This window comes from Perca fluviatilis, chromosome 4, assembly GCF_010015445.1.
Source record: "Perca fluviatilis chromosome 4, GENO_Pfluv_1.0, whole genome shotgun sequence".
NCBI classification, from domain to species: domain Eukaryota; kingdom Metazoa; phylum Chordata; class Actinopteri; order Perciformes; family Percidae; genus Perca; species Perca fluviatilis.
Genome location: NC_053115.1, coordinates 29,658,959 through 29,676,615, shown reverse-complemented (window position 1 = coordinate 29,676,615; position 17,657 = coordinate 29,658,959). Strand labels below are relative to the sequence as shown.

Below are 17,657 nucleotides of genomic sequence, written 5' to 3'. Positions count from 1 at the left end.
TTATACAATTGTAAACTGTATATCTCTGGGATCTGGACCGTTGATCAGACAAAACAAGCCATTTGAAGACCTTAAAGGTGCCCTGCCACATGTATTTCATTACTTTGTGGTAATGTCTGAAGTTCTACCATGGACTCTGTAACATTTTTTGTGGAAAAAATGCCTTGGTTACCTTGTTTCTAGCGTGGTATAGAAAGCCTACAGGAAGACTCAGCTCGATTTCTGCCAGTTCTCATTAATATTCAACAAGCAAAGTTGTTTGAATCGGATTGGCTAACAGCTAGCCAATGAGAGCCTGGCTGTCAGAATCCTTTACCCAGCCCAACTGGGCGAGCTCATGAATAGTAATGAGCTCAGGCAATATGATGTCAGACTGACCAGCTTTTGTAATTGGTCTGATTTCTCTGCTTATTTCTTTTCAGTGGCTAGAGCTGACAGAGGAGGTAGCAGTTTGTTTTCACATTCAACACATAACACAAACACATATGGACCTAACATATTTCAAAAAATGCAAGAAAAAACGGTTTTGTATGGCAGGGAACCTTTAAACTCTAGAACATTGTGATGAACATTTTTACCATTGTATACACTATTATTTTTTATAATAAAACTAATTAATTGCAGACCTAGTCTGGTTGGTTCTCTCACCATTTTCTGGACATAACAAGTATAACACAGTGAGGATTGCTATCAATCACAGTCAACATTGAGTCAGTAACATTGTTTTATCAAAGTTGTGCAATAATGCCCTCGAATGTGGTGAATCTAGGACTTAATTTATTATGGTTATTACTGAGTTGGGATGCACAATATATCTATATAAAATGCAAGATAAAAAAGGATGTCAGTAAAAATGCTCATTCTTATGGTAACTACAAACTGTTTGCAAAGGTTGTATTGACAGTTGGAAAATATAATCAGAAAAGGTTTTCATTGTCCTCTTTACATTTTTCCAATTGCAAGTTAGTTATTGGCCCTCAAATTTAATTTTGTGCATCTCTAATAATTATACAGAATTATAATAATTACATATGGTTGCTTTGAACATTCCCTCAGTAAGAAACACAACTTCATGCATCACAGCGCCAGACTGAATTCAAAACAAAAAACCATTTGTTCTGCTCTTAGTTTACCTGGACGGACTACAAAATATATGTTTTGGTGAAAGCGATCCTGCCTATCACAAAGCAGATAAATCTCTGCTGACCTACCTTCTCGTGGAGGTCGTGGAAATCACTGTAGCGGTGCTTCACAGTCCATCTGTGCTCTCCATCCGACACCTCGATGATATAGACCTGAACCAGCACAGCAGGACACAGTGATTACAACCTGTCTGAATTAAAGAACTGCTTACTGAGCTGCATGGATTCTTCAATAATGAAATGGAGAAATACCGAATACCATATTTGAACCATCTCCTCCTAAATGCAACCACCTGCTAAGATGAACTAAGTTTCATACTGTGTGATAACAGTTGAACCATCTCTATGCAGCTCCATGTCCTAAAAACTCAACAACAGTTCCAGGAAGCAGACATTGAGCTAATGCTTAAGGTCAGCGGTGAACCTTCAAGTTCACCTCATAATTCAACTTATTTATTGTAATATGCACAACATTGCAAAGAAGCAGTCGCTGGCAATGAAAATCTTAGATCTTGGGCTCCATTCAACAATGCTTAAACAAATAGGTCTAAAATGTTTTGACTGTGTCACTTAGAAAGTCGAAATCTTGACTCCGCTCATAATTAATGAAAGTCATAATTTTGAATTCCCTAGAAATTATTATACCTAACTGAATCGTTTTTTGTCTTTTCCTGGACAAAAGTTGCTTCCATGAAAATGTGTTTAAATTTAAAAGAAAGAAAAGAAAATTAGACAATACTAATAATAGTTTTTATTTATATTGCGCTTTTTTATTGTTTTTACAACGCTCAAAGCTCTAAAAAAGTAAGGTTTTGACTTGTGATTTGAACATGGACAGATTGGTGCAGTCGCGGATGTTTGGGGAGAGAGTTCCCCAAACTCTATAGGTTACAGAGTTGTTATCACGATATTGTGAATGCCATCGTGCCTGCCAATTATGTTGCTGTTCCGTACTACTGTTTTTAACCTAAAATAATATCTACTAAAATATAAGTGTCAAAAAATAAATAATAGGACGGATAAACCCTTATTTTTGTAGTCTATGGGTGAACCACTCATCAATGGGGGTGAACAATCACGTAACAGTGCGAGCGTTACAAAACACATATACATTAAATATCATATTTTATGAGAAATAAAAATCTGCAGTGTGCTGTCAGGTCTGTCACCTTTGTGAACACTGTGTGACAGCTCAGTTAGCAGCACGGCAGGCGAGTATTTTTTTCCCAGGAGGGCGAAAGCATGTCCCGATCCCGCCCTCCTCTGCCTTTGGTTGGTTTACCCTGACCAATACCACTCCTCTTGCCTAAACCTACAAATCAAACAGGGTAGGGCAGCGAGTGCTAGCCAATCAGAGGGAGAGTAGGGCTGTTCATGCCCTCGCAATCCTAGGAAAACAAAAAATGCTATAAGGGCAGTTAGCAGTTAGCTTGTCAGTTTTGTCGTTGTTTTTAGTCCAGTCGTAGGAACATAAAGACCTAACGACTGACCAAAAACGTCAAATAACTGAACAGTTTATTTATTGCACTGATGGAGCAATTTCTTCAACATTAACTCACTGTCACTTTGACAGACCTGAAGCTAAGGGTAGCTACGAGCTAGCTTAGCTAACTGTCGCTAGGCTAGAGGTACGAGGACGTAGCTTACGGTGTAGTTTTCCACCAGCTCCGACCCGACAACACACACTTTCCTCTCCGAAACCTCCTCTGGATACGGGGCGGACTCCATCTTGAAATCGAGCTGAAGCAAATGTTATCTGTTATTAAGCAATACAACTCTTAATTAAATCGGCTTCGGAGGATCCCCAGCTTTTCTTCTCAGTTAGCCGCCTCCTGACGCCATGTTTGTTGTGATGCCGAACGAAGCAGCTGACTGCTTTCAAAATGCTCAAACTTTATTTACAGTTCTTCCATGACAGATTTTTTTTCACAATGTTTTCGTTTCAGGAAAATAAAAATGTTTTTTGTTGAATGTTTTATAACACATACGAACATTATATGAATCAGACAAGGTGACAAGGTCAAAAGGTAGACTACTCGTATAATAACGGTCAAATATAACTGAAAACAAAGAGTAAAAGGACACTCATCGTTCCACGATCTCTGTCAGCCTAATAGAAACGTGTCTCATCTTTCAAATATTTATCATGACCATTAGGATTTTGTTTATTAATAGCAGCTCAGTAACAGTGGTGGCAATGGTAGAATAGATACAGTCTGAGGTAACAAACTTAACACATATATGTGTGAGGAGTGGTGTTGTGACTAACTGACCAAATGGCCAACAAATGTACAAATCCGTTTCAGTAACTGGGAGCATTCGAGACACAGACAGGTCTCTTTAAAAAAAATAACACGATTTATTAAAAATAAAGATTAAAGTAAGATATTTTACCAACATGAGAGTCAGCTGAACCAAGGCAGTTGTGGAATCACTCCGATATTTTATTAAAGTAAAAGTAGCAATACCACAATTAGTAGAAATATTCTGTTGCAAATGCTTTCTTCAAAATAGTTTGAAATAGTAAAGCCAAGCTTTAATGTATATTTGTGTAACTCTAAGATGATATCCTCATCAAAGGATATTTAAGTATGTCAGTAATAGCCATACCTTTATATAATTACAGTTTTGTATGTTAGAATTTTGTTTGATTTATTTACTTGGTTTACTTTTCTTTTTTTACAATTAGAATTTAACCCTTTTATATATTGTCATGTTTATTGTACTTTTCTGAACATTTCACCAATAATCTAAAACTCAATTTTCACAGCAAAATGCAATTCTTTAGTTTTTTAAACTCACCTGGAATGTTTACTGCTGGCTAGGATGGCACACATCAGTAAATCTATAAAAAAAAAGTTTTTACATTTTAAGCAACACTAGTTATTATAGTTAATTATAGCAAATGAGTTTCTTCTAATCAACATTTTGTTGGATAGCAAGATAGCAGGAAACTATGGAATGCCATTTTATTCAATATTAAATAAATTAATACATACATAAATAAATATGCTTTTGAAATACGGTACATCATGAAATAAATAAATGAGGCAATAAATACATAAATAATTAAATGTAAATATTCATAAAAATGAATCAATTAGTTAAATAAATATATTAAAAGGATTTACTTTTAATTATTTCATGGTACTTTTATTTCATAAGTCCACGTTTATTTATTTCAAGAGACTTTTTTTTCGTCATAAATCCACATTTATTTATTTCCGTGGACTTTTATTTCCTAATGCCACATTTATTTATTTCCCTCTCTATTTATTTCCAGTTCTTATATGCAAATCTGCAAATGCAGATACATTTTTATATATTTACATTTATTTAATTATTTATGTATTGCCTCATTTATTTATCTCATGATGTATTTCAAAGGCATATTTATTTATTTATTCATGTATTTATTCATTTATTTAATATTGAATAAAACGGCATTCCATACAACAACACTAAACCCCCTCCTGCTTCAAACTGTTAAGTGTAGTTTACATCACAGCCACTTGAGGTCACTAGTGCAGCTGCCAACCTATACACTACATATGTTGTGTCTTTGACCTACATACTGTAGAACTTAACTGAATTGTAACAACAGAAATAGTTGTGCTCATAGTAGCTGCAGGAAGCAGACAGTATTATCAGATTTGATGGTCTCCCTAGGGAGTATTCTTTGTTATGTGATTTAGGTGACATTGAAGACAAAGTTCATGTTTAATTGCTTCTATATCGATCGGGCTGTATATTTCTTAGTAAATGTCCTTTATTTTTGATTAATTCTTCTGGTTGGATTATTATGAATGAGACTAACTGTAGGCTGTACTCAGACACAGCAGTACTTTAAGCTAAATGCTAAGGTCAGCATGGTAACATGTACTCAATTGACAATGCTAACATGCTGATGTTTAGCAGGCTATAATGATCACCATATTCACCATCTTAGTTTACCATGCTTAGCATGCTAACGTTTGCCTATTAGCATTAAACACAGTAGCTCAGGCTGATAAGAACGTCATTAGTTTAGCAGGAATTGGCTACCAAAGTCCCAAATAAAAACGTTTGACCGGATGATGGCGCAGGATGCAAAGTCAAGGGACCACAAAGCTGCTACAATTCATGCAAGTGGGACGTGAATGTCTGAACCAAATTTCATATCGTCAATCCATCGAATAGTTGTTATGATTTTTCACTAAAATGAAAAATGTGAACTTCACGGTGGCACTAGATGAAAAAACGGGATTAAAGTCAGTAGGGTGCATTGTCTGGGGACCATCAATCAATTTTATGCATCCAGTATTCGTTTAAATATTTTAGTCTTGACCAAAGCGGCCGACATACTGAATGAAACTGCCATAGAGCCATGTTGGTAGCATGGCTTTAAACTTGAGTCGTGTTTTAGGAAGGGAACCTTTTTCGTGGCAGATTATGAAAGACAAAGTTCTTTGTTTGCTTTAATGTTGTATTTAAGAACGTGTTAACCGCTGTAACAGTAGTTTCAGTGTTTTACAAGTCCATGTGGGTGGGGCACTTGTATGTGCATGACACAATAACTAGCCACTGTTACTAATATTACAGTAACTTACACTGTCCTCATGCCCCAGTGCTGCTGGTTGTTGTGTGTTGTGCTGGGCTGTACGTGCAGTACGGCGTTTCTGTTGTCAGAGGGGCGGGCAATAACAGCGGCAGCTGTGGATCAGATTTCAGCTGCTAAAACTGAAGCGGAGGGAACCATCTTGCTGGCAGGGAGTATCCTAATTCTTATCACCACGACAACACAATTTAAGGCACCTGCAGATTATAAAAATGTTATACACATACGTAGGTGAAGGCAATATTTTATAGACATCTGTCATATTACAATGTTATTAATCGGCAGTAGACAACCCTGCTAACCCTGACACACCCCCTCCTTCTGTTAAACCTGTGAATGGATCCTTCCAGCTCTTTATCCATGCTCGGAGAGGAGGGCAGAGCCACAGTCCGTGCTGGTCAGAGCTGAGTACACTGCACTTGCGGGCCTTAAACTGAGAAAAAAAATATAGCTTTAAGTCAACTGGAGTACGCTTCAAACCCCTTAAACAGCTCATTGCAGTTCACTAATCAGAGCTGTAAGAAGCTAATTTGACTTTCAGAGAGGTTAAGAATAGAGATTAGAGAGACCGAGGAGGGCGTGACAGTGAGCCAGCCGTACAGGCAAGCTGCTGCTGCAAGGGGGAGGAAGAGCAGGCGATGCATCAGCCAAAGCCAGAGGTCAAGAAAAAACGCGAAATAATAGTGAAAAGGTAGACTGAGAGAGAGGGGGTCGTTTGTGACCTGAGCCAGAAAAAAACAGACACCAGCCTCTCTTTGTTGTGTGGGCCACCGAGCAGGGATGTGAAGCAGAGCACCAGGGAGGAAGGGAGGCGACTGCAAGAAAGACAAGAAAATGCTCTCAGAGATGATGTGCAGGAGGAGATTGCAGCAGCAGGGTGGGAAAGAGGCTGCACAGAGGGACCCTTCCATTCGTAGGAAACACGGCTGGTCCAAGAGCTGCAGGGGGCGCCTGCAGGGCCGGAGGACAGGAAGGGGAGGGTGGCCAAAAGGGCGTAATCACCACCAGCACCCTCAACGTCATCCTCCTCATCATTACCCTCAGCCGCAACACTTCCAGAGGCCAGTGATGTCCCTCCGGCCCGTTAACGTCAAAGGAAACAGAGCGAGGGGGATGCGGGCCCCCAAGAACACCAACCAGTTTCTAATGCACGAGAAGTACCAGATGCTGCACATGCGCTCCGACTCAGTGGGGAGCGACAGCGGCAGCTGCTCCGACAGCGAGGTGGAGCTCACAGACATGGACTCATACCTGGGCGTCCTGGAGAATGCAAGAGGAGCCCTCTTGGACAGTCCCAACCCACACGGCTCAACGGCGCCACCAGGACAGATTCTGGTACTGCACGACGACAGTCTGCGTCTGCAGGATGACAGTCTGCGTCTGCCGGAGGACAGTCTGCGCCTGCAGGAGGACAGCATGCAATATTTCCCCTCTGAAGATGACCTGATTCAGAGCCAGAATTTCATGCAGAGGGACTTTGTTGAGTTCTGTGACATCCTGACACCCTGAAGGCAAACTTTTTTGTTCCCAGCAGTGTGAAACTCAAACCTCAGACTGAACGGGGTCAGGTTCGTTCTGCTTCATGTTCACAGGAAATAAAATAAAAATATCCATCCTATCAAAGTCATTTAGCCTTAAAATGTTATGTTATTTTCCACCAGAAGAAACTTTTCAAAACATATTTTTTTAAAGTGTCATTTTTTTCATAAGCTACCCATGCAGGTTATGCCTTAGTTAATCTTTTTTTCAAGATGCTGTGTGAGTGAAATTATCTCATTATTAAGATGGGATATTTTTTACAGTTCATGTTTGGTCATGTAAAATGTGTCCCGGGTGCTCTAAAGTGCTGCCTTTCTGTTGTTGTTGTTGCTGCACACAAAAGGAGATGGGTTGGGTGGTGGGAGTGAGCCCACTAGGCCAATCGGCATTGAGCTGGCTGGATTAGGCTTCAGACGATTGGCTGAAGCAGACTGTCATTAACAAAAAAGCTTTTTATTGTACAGAATAAAAATAAACCCAAATAAATATCTCATTGATGTAACATGGGCTAATTGTCTTTGTGGATATATGAGTTTGAATGATTTTTTTTTTACAAAAGTTATTGGGGCCAACGTATTAGCTCAGAGTGAAAAATGCACAGATGAATCACATACAAATAAATAGCCAGTGTTGCGCACATGCATTAAAACAGCAGGTCACATGGCAATATGTGAGAGGAGCAGCAAGAAAAAGACACGAGCAGTAGAGAAAAACACATTAAAGAAATATAGCATTAAAAATATAAGTGCAGAAATAAGCATTTAAGCACTTTTTAGGTTGTACTATGGATACATGAATAGATAACATAGACTTGATTTTTATTCTGCCACAAACCAACACACACAGACAAAGATTAAAATGAAGCATAACACAAGATTAAAACCCTAACTGTTTCAGGTTAATATAACTTTCCATTAACCCAAAATCATGTTATCAACTTAGACTGCTAATGTCTGAATGACATGCAGATTTAATTACCATGGGTATTACTCATTATACAAATAGTACAACTAAGACATTAAATACATGAATTCATATGCAAATCTCTACTTCCATTTCCTTTAATAAGAAGTGTTTACATCTGTTTTTAAAAAACTCGTAATGCACTCCTAGTGTCTCAAACATAACTGTCATTAAAGAAACGGGGTTTTCTTTCTATTCAGAAATTTTAGACGTCCATTAAAGCAACATGGAGGGAGAAACACTGTGTTCCTGCATGGAGAGCAGTTGAAGTGGATTACATAACGTGACGTGGGCTGGTCACACCGTTATTATTATACATCCATGGGTCACACCCACTTAAGACGGGCAGGGAGGCAACATAAGCCTCTTTGTGTTAGTGTGTCATAAACTAATAATGGTAACCGGTCAAAGTGTGAGGAACAGGCAGGGAATAGATGTTCCTCACTCTGATTTATAATATCTATTATTCTGCGATTTTAAGTACAAAAGCATTTCTCCCACGAGGAAAGGAAAGTCAACCATGTGCTTCCATCTTATCCTTTTACTTAAGCATTTATAAAATATATATATATATATATATATATATATATATATATATATATATATATATATATATATATATATATACAGTATGAGCAACAACCTCTCCTAACTCCTCATCCAGTCCTGAAAAAGAAGCTCTCCGCGTGCCTCTTGTCGTCCGATCACTATTGACGTCTAGGCCTAGTCCTTAAATGATTTTGGAAAAACAGATAATACCTTATAAATCTCCTAAAATATAAAGTTTTGGAGGGAATACAAATTGCATTCACAAATAATTACAGTGAATCTGCAGTGCACGCACCTAGCATTTCCTTGTCTTCTCATATGTTTTCAGCATGCTGCAGAGTCTATTTTTTTTTAAACTATATATTTATCGTTATTGTTCTTGGTGTGGATGGCCATTTATGCTGATAAAATCCTATGTGTCACAAGAGTGAGAACAAACATATGTGGTAAGAAGTGACGTCATGCCAACAGCAGGTCCAACCTGCTCAGGTTGACCTTTGACCTGTAGATCAGCTTATCAGTTCAGTTGGAATGGTTGAAATACATAGACAATATATAGAATGGATCAACAGATCCCGTTGCTCTGAACGGAGACCAGTGAAGGATATTAGAAGCACTTTTCCTGTGAGTGCTGAGCGTTACTGCGCAGCCTCTAGCTGAGCTCGAAGACCTAGATGTGACGTGAGAAACCTGTCTGAAAGTTGGAAGTCTTCTGGTAGCTGTGCCAAGAGAAATCTCAATCATTCCCAATCTTGCAGAGACCGAGAGCGTAGGTATATGTAAGGAGATAACATGGGCACAGGCTAATTATTGCTAACTACTATGCGACAGTCGCTTGGTTATGACATAATCGTTAGCCTATTTTTACAAAAGCGTCTGCTACGGAGCCATAACGTGAGATACGAGGTAATGGAACCTTTTATACATTGTTGTGTTTCTTTAGAAATAAACAATGGACAAATAGAGTCTTTAAACGCTTCAGATGTAAAGTTATTCACTGTCAAAGTGACATCAAAATGAATGGCAGTCAATGGAATGCTAACGGGAGGTGATCGCTTTGTAGCATCAAAATGGCGCCATAGGAGGTACGAGTTCTGAAGCGAAGCTTACCCCCTTTTTGAAATCAGGCCCTCAGGAAGTGTGCCGGGCTTTAAAGCTAATTAGACATAGTGGCCAAACGGTGGAATTACAACTTCCGTATCCGTCATGTGATGCTCTCTGGCCCAAGAAATATTTTTGCCAAAGACTTACATCGCGAAAGAGACGTCTGTAAATCAGTGGATAATTTTTTTTTAAATTAAGTAATTTAATCCTCATACAAGTTAGCAAAGTGTTTAACTGGAATAGCCGGCTTGGCCAGCGGAAGTCTCCAGTGCGCCTGCTCTATGGGCTGCACTATGCGAAAACAATGCCGATGTCGATCGTCCGGGTAATTATAGACACAATAATTGAACCTTTTTGGCTTCATGCGCCACTGAGTAACTCATAGGAATGAATGGGGCTCTGCCTTGAATGCTGTATCCAGTTCTTATTATACATCCATGGGTGAAATCCATACTGAGGTTATGATAAGAACACACAGTCACACTAACCTACAGTGTTTGCACGTTTTTGTTATCTTATCAAACAAAGTTTTCAGTGCCTTGCCGTGGTAGGTCACTGTTGTTTGGTCTCTGTTGTCTCCACTGCATCGACTGCAGCTCCTGTTTCCACTTTTTTAGCTGTTGTCATCTGAAATAAGTGAGGGTGCACTAGTAGCTACAGACAGCACAGGCAAGTCAAAAAGGTGTAGGTGTTACGGTCCCGAGCATGGTTCCAGTTGAACAGATTATGCTGGAACACAGCTGGAGTTTGCTTAACTGTGTAATTTATCATTCAAATTTTTTACTGCAAAATATTCCAATAACGTAACTGTCGACAAAACACAATAGAGTGTAATGTTATGTTTGACATGTAGTCACTCAATTTGGTCTTGTGCACCAGTGTAAAACCCACCGTCTTGATAGGCCTTGCATCCTGATTAGTTATTGAAAATAAATTAAGCTTTTTTTGTCGATCTCTGGTAGGGTCCGGCATACTAGCATCATGGCTAAATTCTAGCACCATGGTTAACACAATGGATACACAGATGGGTCAGTTAAGTGACACTCCCACACGCTGCACAACCCAGCGCTAATCGCCGCAATGTCTACTTTGTTGTGAATGCAGCTTAAAGTGGTGTGTGTGTGTGTGTGAGGTGTGTGTGTGTGTGTGTGTGTGTGTGTGTGTGTGTGTGTGTGTGTGTGTCAGATTACAGAAAGTACATCAGTCCTCTGTAAACATTTCCTCAGCTAACTGAGCAAATGCTAATCTACTGACACTCAAACACATTTGTATGTCTATACCAGGACCCTCTTTGACATTTCCTTACCCACATTTTTATATGAACCTAATTCCAACCTTAATGCTAAAAAACAAGTCTTAACCCCCAAACAGCGGAAAAAAAGTCCTCACTTTCCAAAATTGTCTTAACTTTTAGGATCTAAAACCTTACTTGGTCCTCACAAAGATGCACTCAAGCACAAACACAAACACACACACACACACACACACACCACGGCTTACACACACATTCACAAACATGCACACACACTCTCACTAGTGAATTGTTGGTGAAGGGGCAGCCGTCCAACAACAAGTTCAGACAGTTACAGAATGAACGACGGTTAGAAAGATCACTGACACACCCACACGCACACGTACACGCACACGCACACACACACACACACACACACACACTCATACACTCACTCACACACACACACACGCACTATCCTTTACCAGTTACTGAAATCTGTGAGATTCCATGTTGTATGTTTAGATAAAGTTTATTATTTCAGGTGTGAATGATTACATTTTGTCTTTTATAATCCTAAATCATGTCACTGTGTGTGTGTGTGTCCACATAGCATTTTTTTCTGTGCACCAGCATCTTTTTAAGTTCCCAATAAGGATAGAGCGTATGCGGCCTAGAGAAAAAAGCGCTGCAGCATCTTTTTTCAGAGCGCTTCTAATCTCTGAACTTTTCATTAGGCAAATATTACAACAAAAACTCAAAAGCCCATTTGTGGGAGCAGTTCAGCCGGACACTTAATGTACCATAGCTAGTGAGAGCTTATATCACCGTAGTGTTGTAAGCTGAATGTTATCAATTGCACCTTTAAGTTAGCTATATAGCTAACATTGTCATGTCTTGTGTGTAGAAACAAAACCAACATGCAGCCTGATCTTTTTTTATGAAGCACGGTTATTATATAACAGATTTATTACAGAAAAAAAACATAGTCTTATATCCTTCACGTTCACTTCACGTGGGATTGCTCCGGTCCTGCAGGAAATTCAGCCGGATGCATGTATTTTCTGTTTCCTTCCGCTTTCTTTGTGTTGGAATTTTAAATTCGGTTGATTTATGAGGAATATGGTTAACTGCTCCTCAGATCTCTGCAGGGTAAATCCAGACACCTAGCTAGACAATCTGTCCAATCTGAGTTTTCTCTCACACGACTATTTTTCAGCGGCTCTGTGTGGAGTTTAACACCGCCCATGATGATTCTGATTGGTTTAAAGAAATGCCATTTTCTTCCCATCCTCAAATACTATGTGGAGTAGCCAGACCCTCCCTCAGCACACTTTGGAGGTGGGTCTGGCAAAGCGAGACTATGGAAAACACATTAGGGGAAACTTTGACTTTGAAATAAGACTGGTCTGACTCAGGTCCTGGGTCAGGTCTTGATGACTGGTAACCATGAAGTGGACTCATGAAGACCTCAGACGCTGTCTGGAATAGCTACTAATCAGCTGAATTAAAGCTGGTTCACTTGTGACAGGATGAAAACAAGTCGTTTTAGATGTTCTGGGGCTGTTTCCTCACAGGTCACATGGCATGAAAGATTTCCAGAAAACAAAAATAGTAGTGACACTAAAATGACTGAATTATCGTCACGTTTCACAACATCTGCAGTGAAACCACATTAAAGGGAAAATACTGAGTTGCGTGTTTCCACCAGAACTCTTAACCAATCAGAGCATAACTTCATTTGGTGTTGTGGTTCTGCATAGGGTCTACAACCAAAAACCTAAGTGTGTGTGTGTGTGTGTGTGTGTGTGTGTGTGTGTGTGTGTGTGTGTGTGTGTGTGTGTGTGTGTGTGTGTGTGTGTGTGTGTGTGATTGGGGAGGGGGAGGGAGGTGTGTATTAGGAATAGATGAAGTGCAGGAGGGAGGAGGAGTGGATGGAGTTGGATGCTAAACTCAGTTTGGAGTGGAAAAGTACAGCTGTCTGCTCTGGAGGCGGAGACTTCTCTGTTGAGTACACAAGCCAGCCAATCAGAGCACAGAAAAACACATTGATTGACAGCGGTGCCCAGCAGTGAGGTTCCATTTCTGAACTCTGTCTTCATATAAAGTTTAGTTCTGTGCTTTTGACTGTGTCATAAAGATTGTACACTGAAGAGAAACAGTATTTAATGTGGGAAAAAAAAAGATTTCCGGAACAGACTGAACCGAGCTGTGAAGATGTTAAAGCAACTTTACCAAAACAGTTAAAACGTTTAATACAGCATTTACATAGTTTTTCTTACAGATGAGTTATGAAGGAATGTTTTATGTTCATCAATTAAAGGCACAAAAAAGCAACTGAAAGTGATTGACTAAACACCCCCCATATTCCAATTGTAGCTTAGCAACTGTAACTATGGCAGCCAAGCTTTGGCATTCTCCACATGTTGAAGTGGTGTGCATGGAGCTGCAGTAACTGAGTACATTTACTCAAGCGCTGTAATTAAGTACGATTTTCAAGTACTTGGACTACAGCTGACTAGTAGCGGTTTAGTTTTCACGTCTAAATTACATTTTGACTGGTTCAAATGTTAATTTAAGATATCTGTTAATGTTAAAAATATATTTTCACATCATGTAGAAATTACATTTCAATTAAGTGACTTACACATATCTTTCATTTCATTATATCAGATATCAGTAATTCCTTATAGAAATAACAATAAAACATTTACACAATTGAATTTCCAATTTGTCCGACATATCAACAAAGCATTTCCGTGGGCGGGATATCATTTAAGTACCACAAAGCCATTGGTCGACTTTTAAATAAACATATTCATTTTGGATATTATTATATTCATATTAGCTTCAGATATGTACTTATGTCATTGAAGATATCTACAATGACATTTTGACTAGTGGAAGTTTATTTTTTCATATCTAAAATGAAGTCTGAGTAGTTATAAAATAAATTGTAGAAATCTCAATTGTAACTTGTACGAATATTATTTTCACTAGTTACATATCTGAAATGCAGTTTATGCCAGCAATCTTCTTTTTTACATGTGCAGTCTGTGAGGCTGACCTGTGTGAATGTGTGATGTGTTTGCTGCTGCTCCACTGACCTTACAGCTTTAACTGCACGCACAAGCGCGCGCACGCGCGCGCGCGCACACACACACACACACACACACACACACACACACACACACACACACACACACACACACACACACACACACACACACACACACACACACACACACACACACACACACACACTTAGAGGAGCTCAATTCAAGGAAAGAGACAGGGGGTTGATATCCTTTCAGCAATGTGGTGAATGTTTCACTGGACTGACAATCCCTTCAAGGCACAAACACACGCACACAGACGCAACACACACACACACACACACACACACACACACACACACACACACACACACACACACACACACACACACACACACACACACACACACACACACACACACACACACAGATTCCACTGGCTGTGTATGATCAGCTTGGATCGAGAGAGCAGCAGGGCAAGAGACATGGACTCAGTAGATGTGAGATTCCTGCCAGAGTGATATAAAGATCATTTTGTGGATGCATCAAAAGACTAAAGTGCAAATGAAATCATGAGTACATGGTGTTAAAGTCAAAGTTTAGTTGTAAATACTTTGTGATTTTGTAGAGTCAAACATTTATGACTGAATCAAGAGTCCAAGTCATGTGACGTCTGTCCACAACTCTGGCATCTATGATAAAAAATTATATATAAATATATAATAAATAATAAAATTTGAATAATATATAACAATATACAGTGGGGAGAACAAGTATTTAATACACTGCTGATTTTGCAGGTTTTCCTACTTACAAAGCATGTAGAGGTCTGTAATCTCAACTGTGAGAGATGGAATCTAAAACAAAAATCCAGAAAATCACATTGTATGATTTTTAAATAATTAATTTACATTTTATTGTATGACATAAGTATTTGATCACCTACCAACCAGTAAGAATTCCGGCTCTCACAGACCTGTTAGTTTTTCTTTAAGAAGCCCTCCTTTTCTCCACTCATTACCTGTATTAACTGCACCTGTTTGAACTCATTACCTGTATAAAAGACACCTGTCCACACACTCAATCAAACAGACTCCAACCTCTCCACAATGGCCAAGACCAGAGAGCTGTGTAAGGACATCAGGGATAAAATTGTAGACCTGCACAAGGCTCGGATGGGCTACAGGACAATAGGCCAGCAGCTTGGTGAGAAGGCAACAACTGTTGGCGCAATTATTAGAAAATGGAAGAAGTTCAAGATGAAGGTCAATCTCCCTCGGTCTGGGGCACCATGCAAGATCTCACTTCGTGGGGCATCAATGATCATGAGGAAGGTGAGAGATCAGCCCAGAACTACACGGCAGGACCTGGTCAATGACCTGAAGAGAGCTGGGACCACAGTCTCAAAGAAAACCATTAGTAACACACTACGCCGTCATGGATTAAAATCCTGCAGCGCATGCAAATTCCCCCTGCTCAAGCCAGCGCATGGCCAGGCCCGTCTGAAGTTTGCCAATGACCAATGGATGATCCAGAGGAGGAATGGGAGAAGGTCATGTGGTCTGATGAGACAAAAACAGAGCTTTTTGGTCTAAACTCCACTCACCGTGTTTGGAGGAAGAAGAAGGATGAGTACAACCCCAAGAACACCATCCCAACCGTGAAGCATGGAGGTGGAAACATCATTCTTTGGGGATGCTTTTCTGCAAAGAGGACAGGCCAACTGCACCGTATTGAGGGGAGGATGGATGGGCCATGTATTGCGAGATCTTTACCAACAACCTCCTTCCCTCAGTAAGAGCAACGAAGATGGGTCGTGGCTGGGTTTTCCAGCATGACAACGACCCGAAACACACAGGCAGGGCAACTAAGGAGTGGCTCCGTAAGAAGCATCTCAAGGTCCTGGAGTGGCCTAGCCAGTCTCCAGACCTGAACCCAATAGAAAATCTTTGGAGGGAGCTGAAAGTCCGTATTGCCCAACGACAGCCCTGAAACCTGAAGGATCTGGAGAAGGTCTGTATGGAGGAGTGGGCCAAAATCCCTGCTGCAGTGTGTGCAAACCTGGTCAAGAACTACAGGAAGCCTATGATCTCTGTAATTGCAAACAAAGGTTTCTATACCAAATATGAAGTTCTGCTTTTGTGATGTATCAAATACTTATGTCATGCAATAAAATGCAAATTAATTACTTTATTTTTTTGGGGGGGGGGTTGTTTTAGATTCCGTCACTCACAGTTGAAGAGTACCTATGATACAGACTTCTACATGCTTTGTAAGTGGGAAAACCTGCAAAATCTGCAGTGTATCAAATACTTTACTCTCCCCACTGTATATCTGAAGAGAAGCACACAAATAGAATAGATACTACATACAAAAGCACCATAAATAGTTGCCATGAAAATGCAAAAAAACAAACAAAAACCTATTATCAAAGATTTGGTAAATTCAATACATAAAGACAGATGTCATTGGAGACACTTGAGGAATTTGTGTGTTGGGTAAAGTGTCTTGTGTCTGCAGGTCAGAGCAGTGCTGAAACTTAACTATGTAAATTTACTCTCAAGTACAGCACTTAAAGGCAGGGTTGGTAATGTTGAAAAGCTAGATTGCAAAGTAGCATCTCCTCGGGGCTCTGTTCCCTCATCAAAACTACTTCATGTATTACTCAACCGTGGCAGCAGCAACTTTCGCTGAGTTTTCTCCTCTACTCTCCAGGGGACTTGCAGTGACGCTGCGCACTGAGCTCGTACACAGGAGGGGTAGAATACGCGCAGCGGGGCAATGAGGCGTTTCATTGGTTCTTTCCAAGTGGACTACGAGGCAGTGATTGCTGGGAGCAGGATTACAGCAGTTACAGATGACCGATGTTTTTCGCTCCTTTTTTTATACCCCATAAGTTATTTATTGCTCACGGGACGTAAAGACCATTTCAAACAATATATAAAAAAGTGTATATTGGAAATAGTTACCAACACTGCCTTTAAGCACCCCGCAGTATATAAAGTAATTGAAATAGAGCTTAATTCTATGCTAATACAGAACCTGGGGGATGGTCAGCCCTTAAGAAGACATGGGAAAGAGATTTGAGTGTTACACTGGATGATGAGGAGTGGGACAGAATTTTTAGAAATAATTAAACTGCATGTTTTTTCTGTCACGCGACGTGCGGATGGAAGTCATGTACTATGTACTATATAAGCACTTTAAAAAAGAGCTACTACATACAAATAAACATGAATGAATAGTAACTCCAAAAGTGCTGAAACACCAACAATCATAGTTGTCACTTGAGAAATTTAAGGAATTCAAGATGTTTTCTGTCTGCAGACAGCACAGTTAGAAGAATGAAAATGAAGTGAATGAACAGCACTTGTAGCAGCCAAACAAATGTGTGTGAAGTCAAGACAGTAGTGCTGTCAGTAGTGAAGGAAGCAGTCAATGATAAATAATAAAATAAAGTAACATTTGCATCACAT

At 39.7% G+C, this 17,657-nt stretch overlaps 2 protein-coding genes across 4 annotated transcripts in view; one reads left to right on the top strand and one right to left on the bottom strand.

The window, feature by feature from the left end:
• The window catches only part of nisch (nischarin), a 46,872-nt gene extending 40,725 nt beyond the window's left edge, over positions 1-6,147 (bottom strand). The window contains exons 1-4 of one of the 3 annotated variants that reach the window (XM_039797731.1): positions 6,070-6,147; positions 5,732-5,936; positions 3,945-3,987; positions 1,212-1,295 (exon numbers count right to left, since the gene is read on the bottom strand). Coding sequence is in view for 1 of the 3 variants with exons in the window: in XM_039797728.1 (XP_039653662.1) it covers positions 1,212-1,295; positions 2,790-2,870 (165 nt within the window). In the remaining 2 variants the exon portion in view is untranslated. Of the gene's footprint in view, positions 1-1,211; positions 1,296-2,789; positions 3,002-3,944; positions 3,988-5,731 lie in introns of those variants that run through there. The other 2 variants (XM_039797729.1, XM_039797728.1) reach the window with 2 other exon arrangements.
• wu:fb55g09 lies at positions 6,136-7,785 on the top strand. The gene has a single exon (XM_039797732.1). The coding sequence runs from the start codon at positions 6,574-6,576 to the stop codon at positions 7,246-7,248; it is 675 nt and encodes a 224-aa protein (XP_039653666.1). The 5' UTR covers positions 6,136-6,573; the 3' UTR covers positions 7,249-7,785.
• Positions 7,786-17,657: the final 9,872 nt, after the last annotated feature.

What these genes read in the sequence shown, in the direction of transcription:
- wu:fb55g09 (XM_039797732.1), top strand. Translation starts at nt 6,574, where the DNA reads ATGCTCTCAGAGATGATGTGCAGGAGGAGATTGCAGCAGCAGGGTGGG.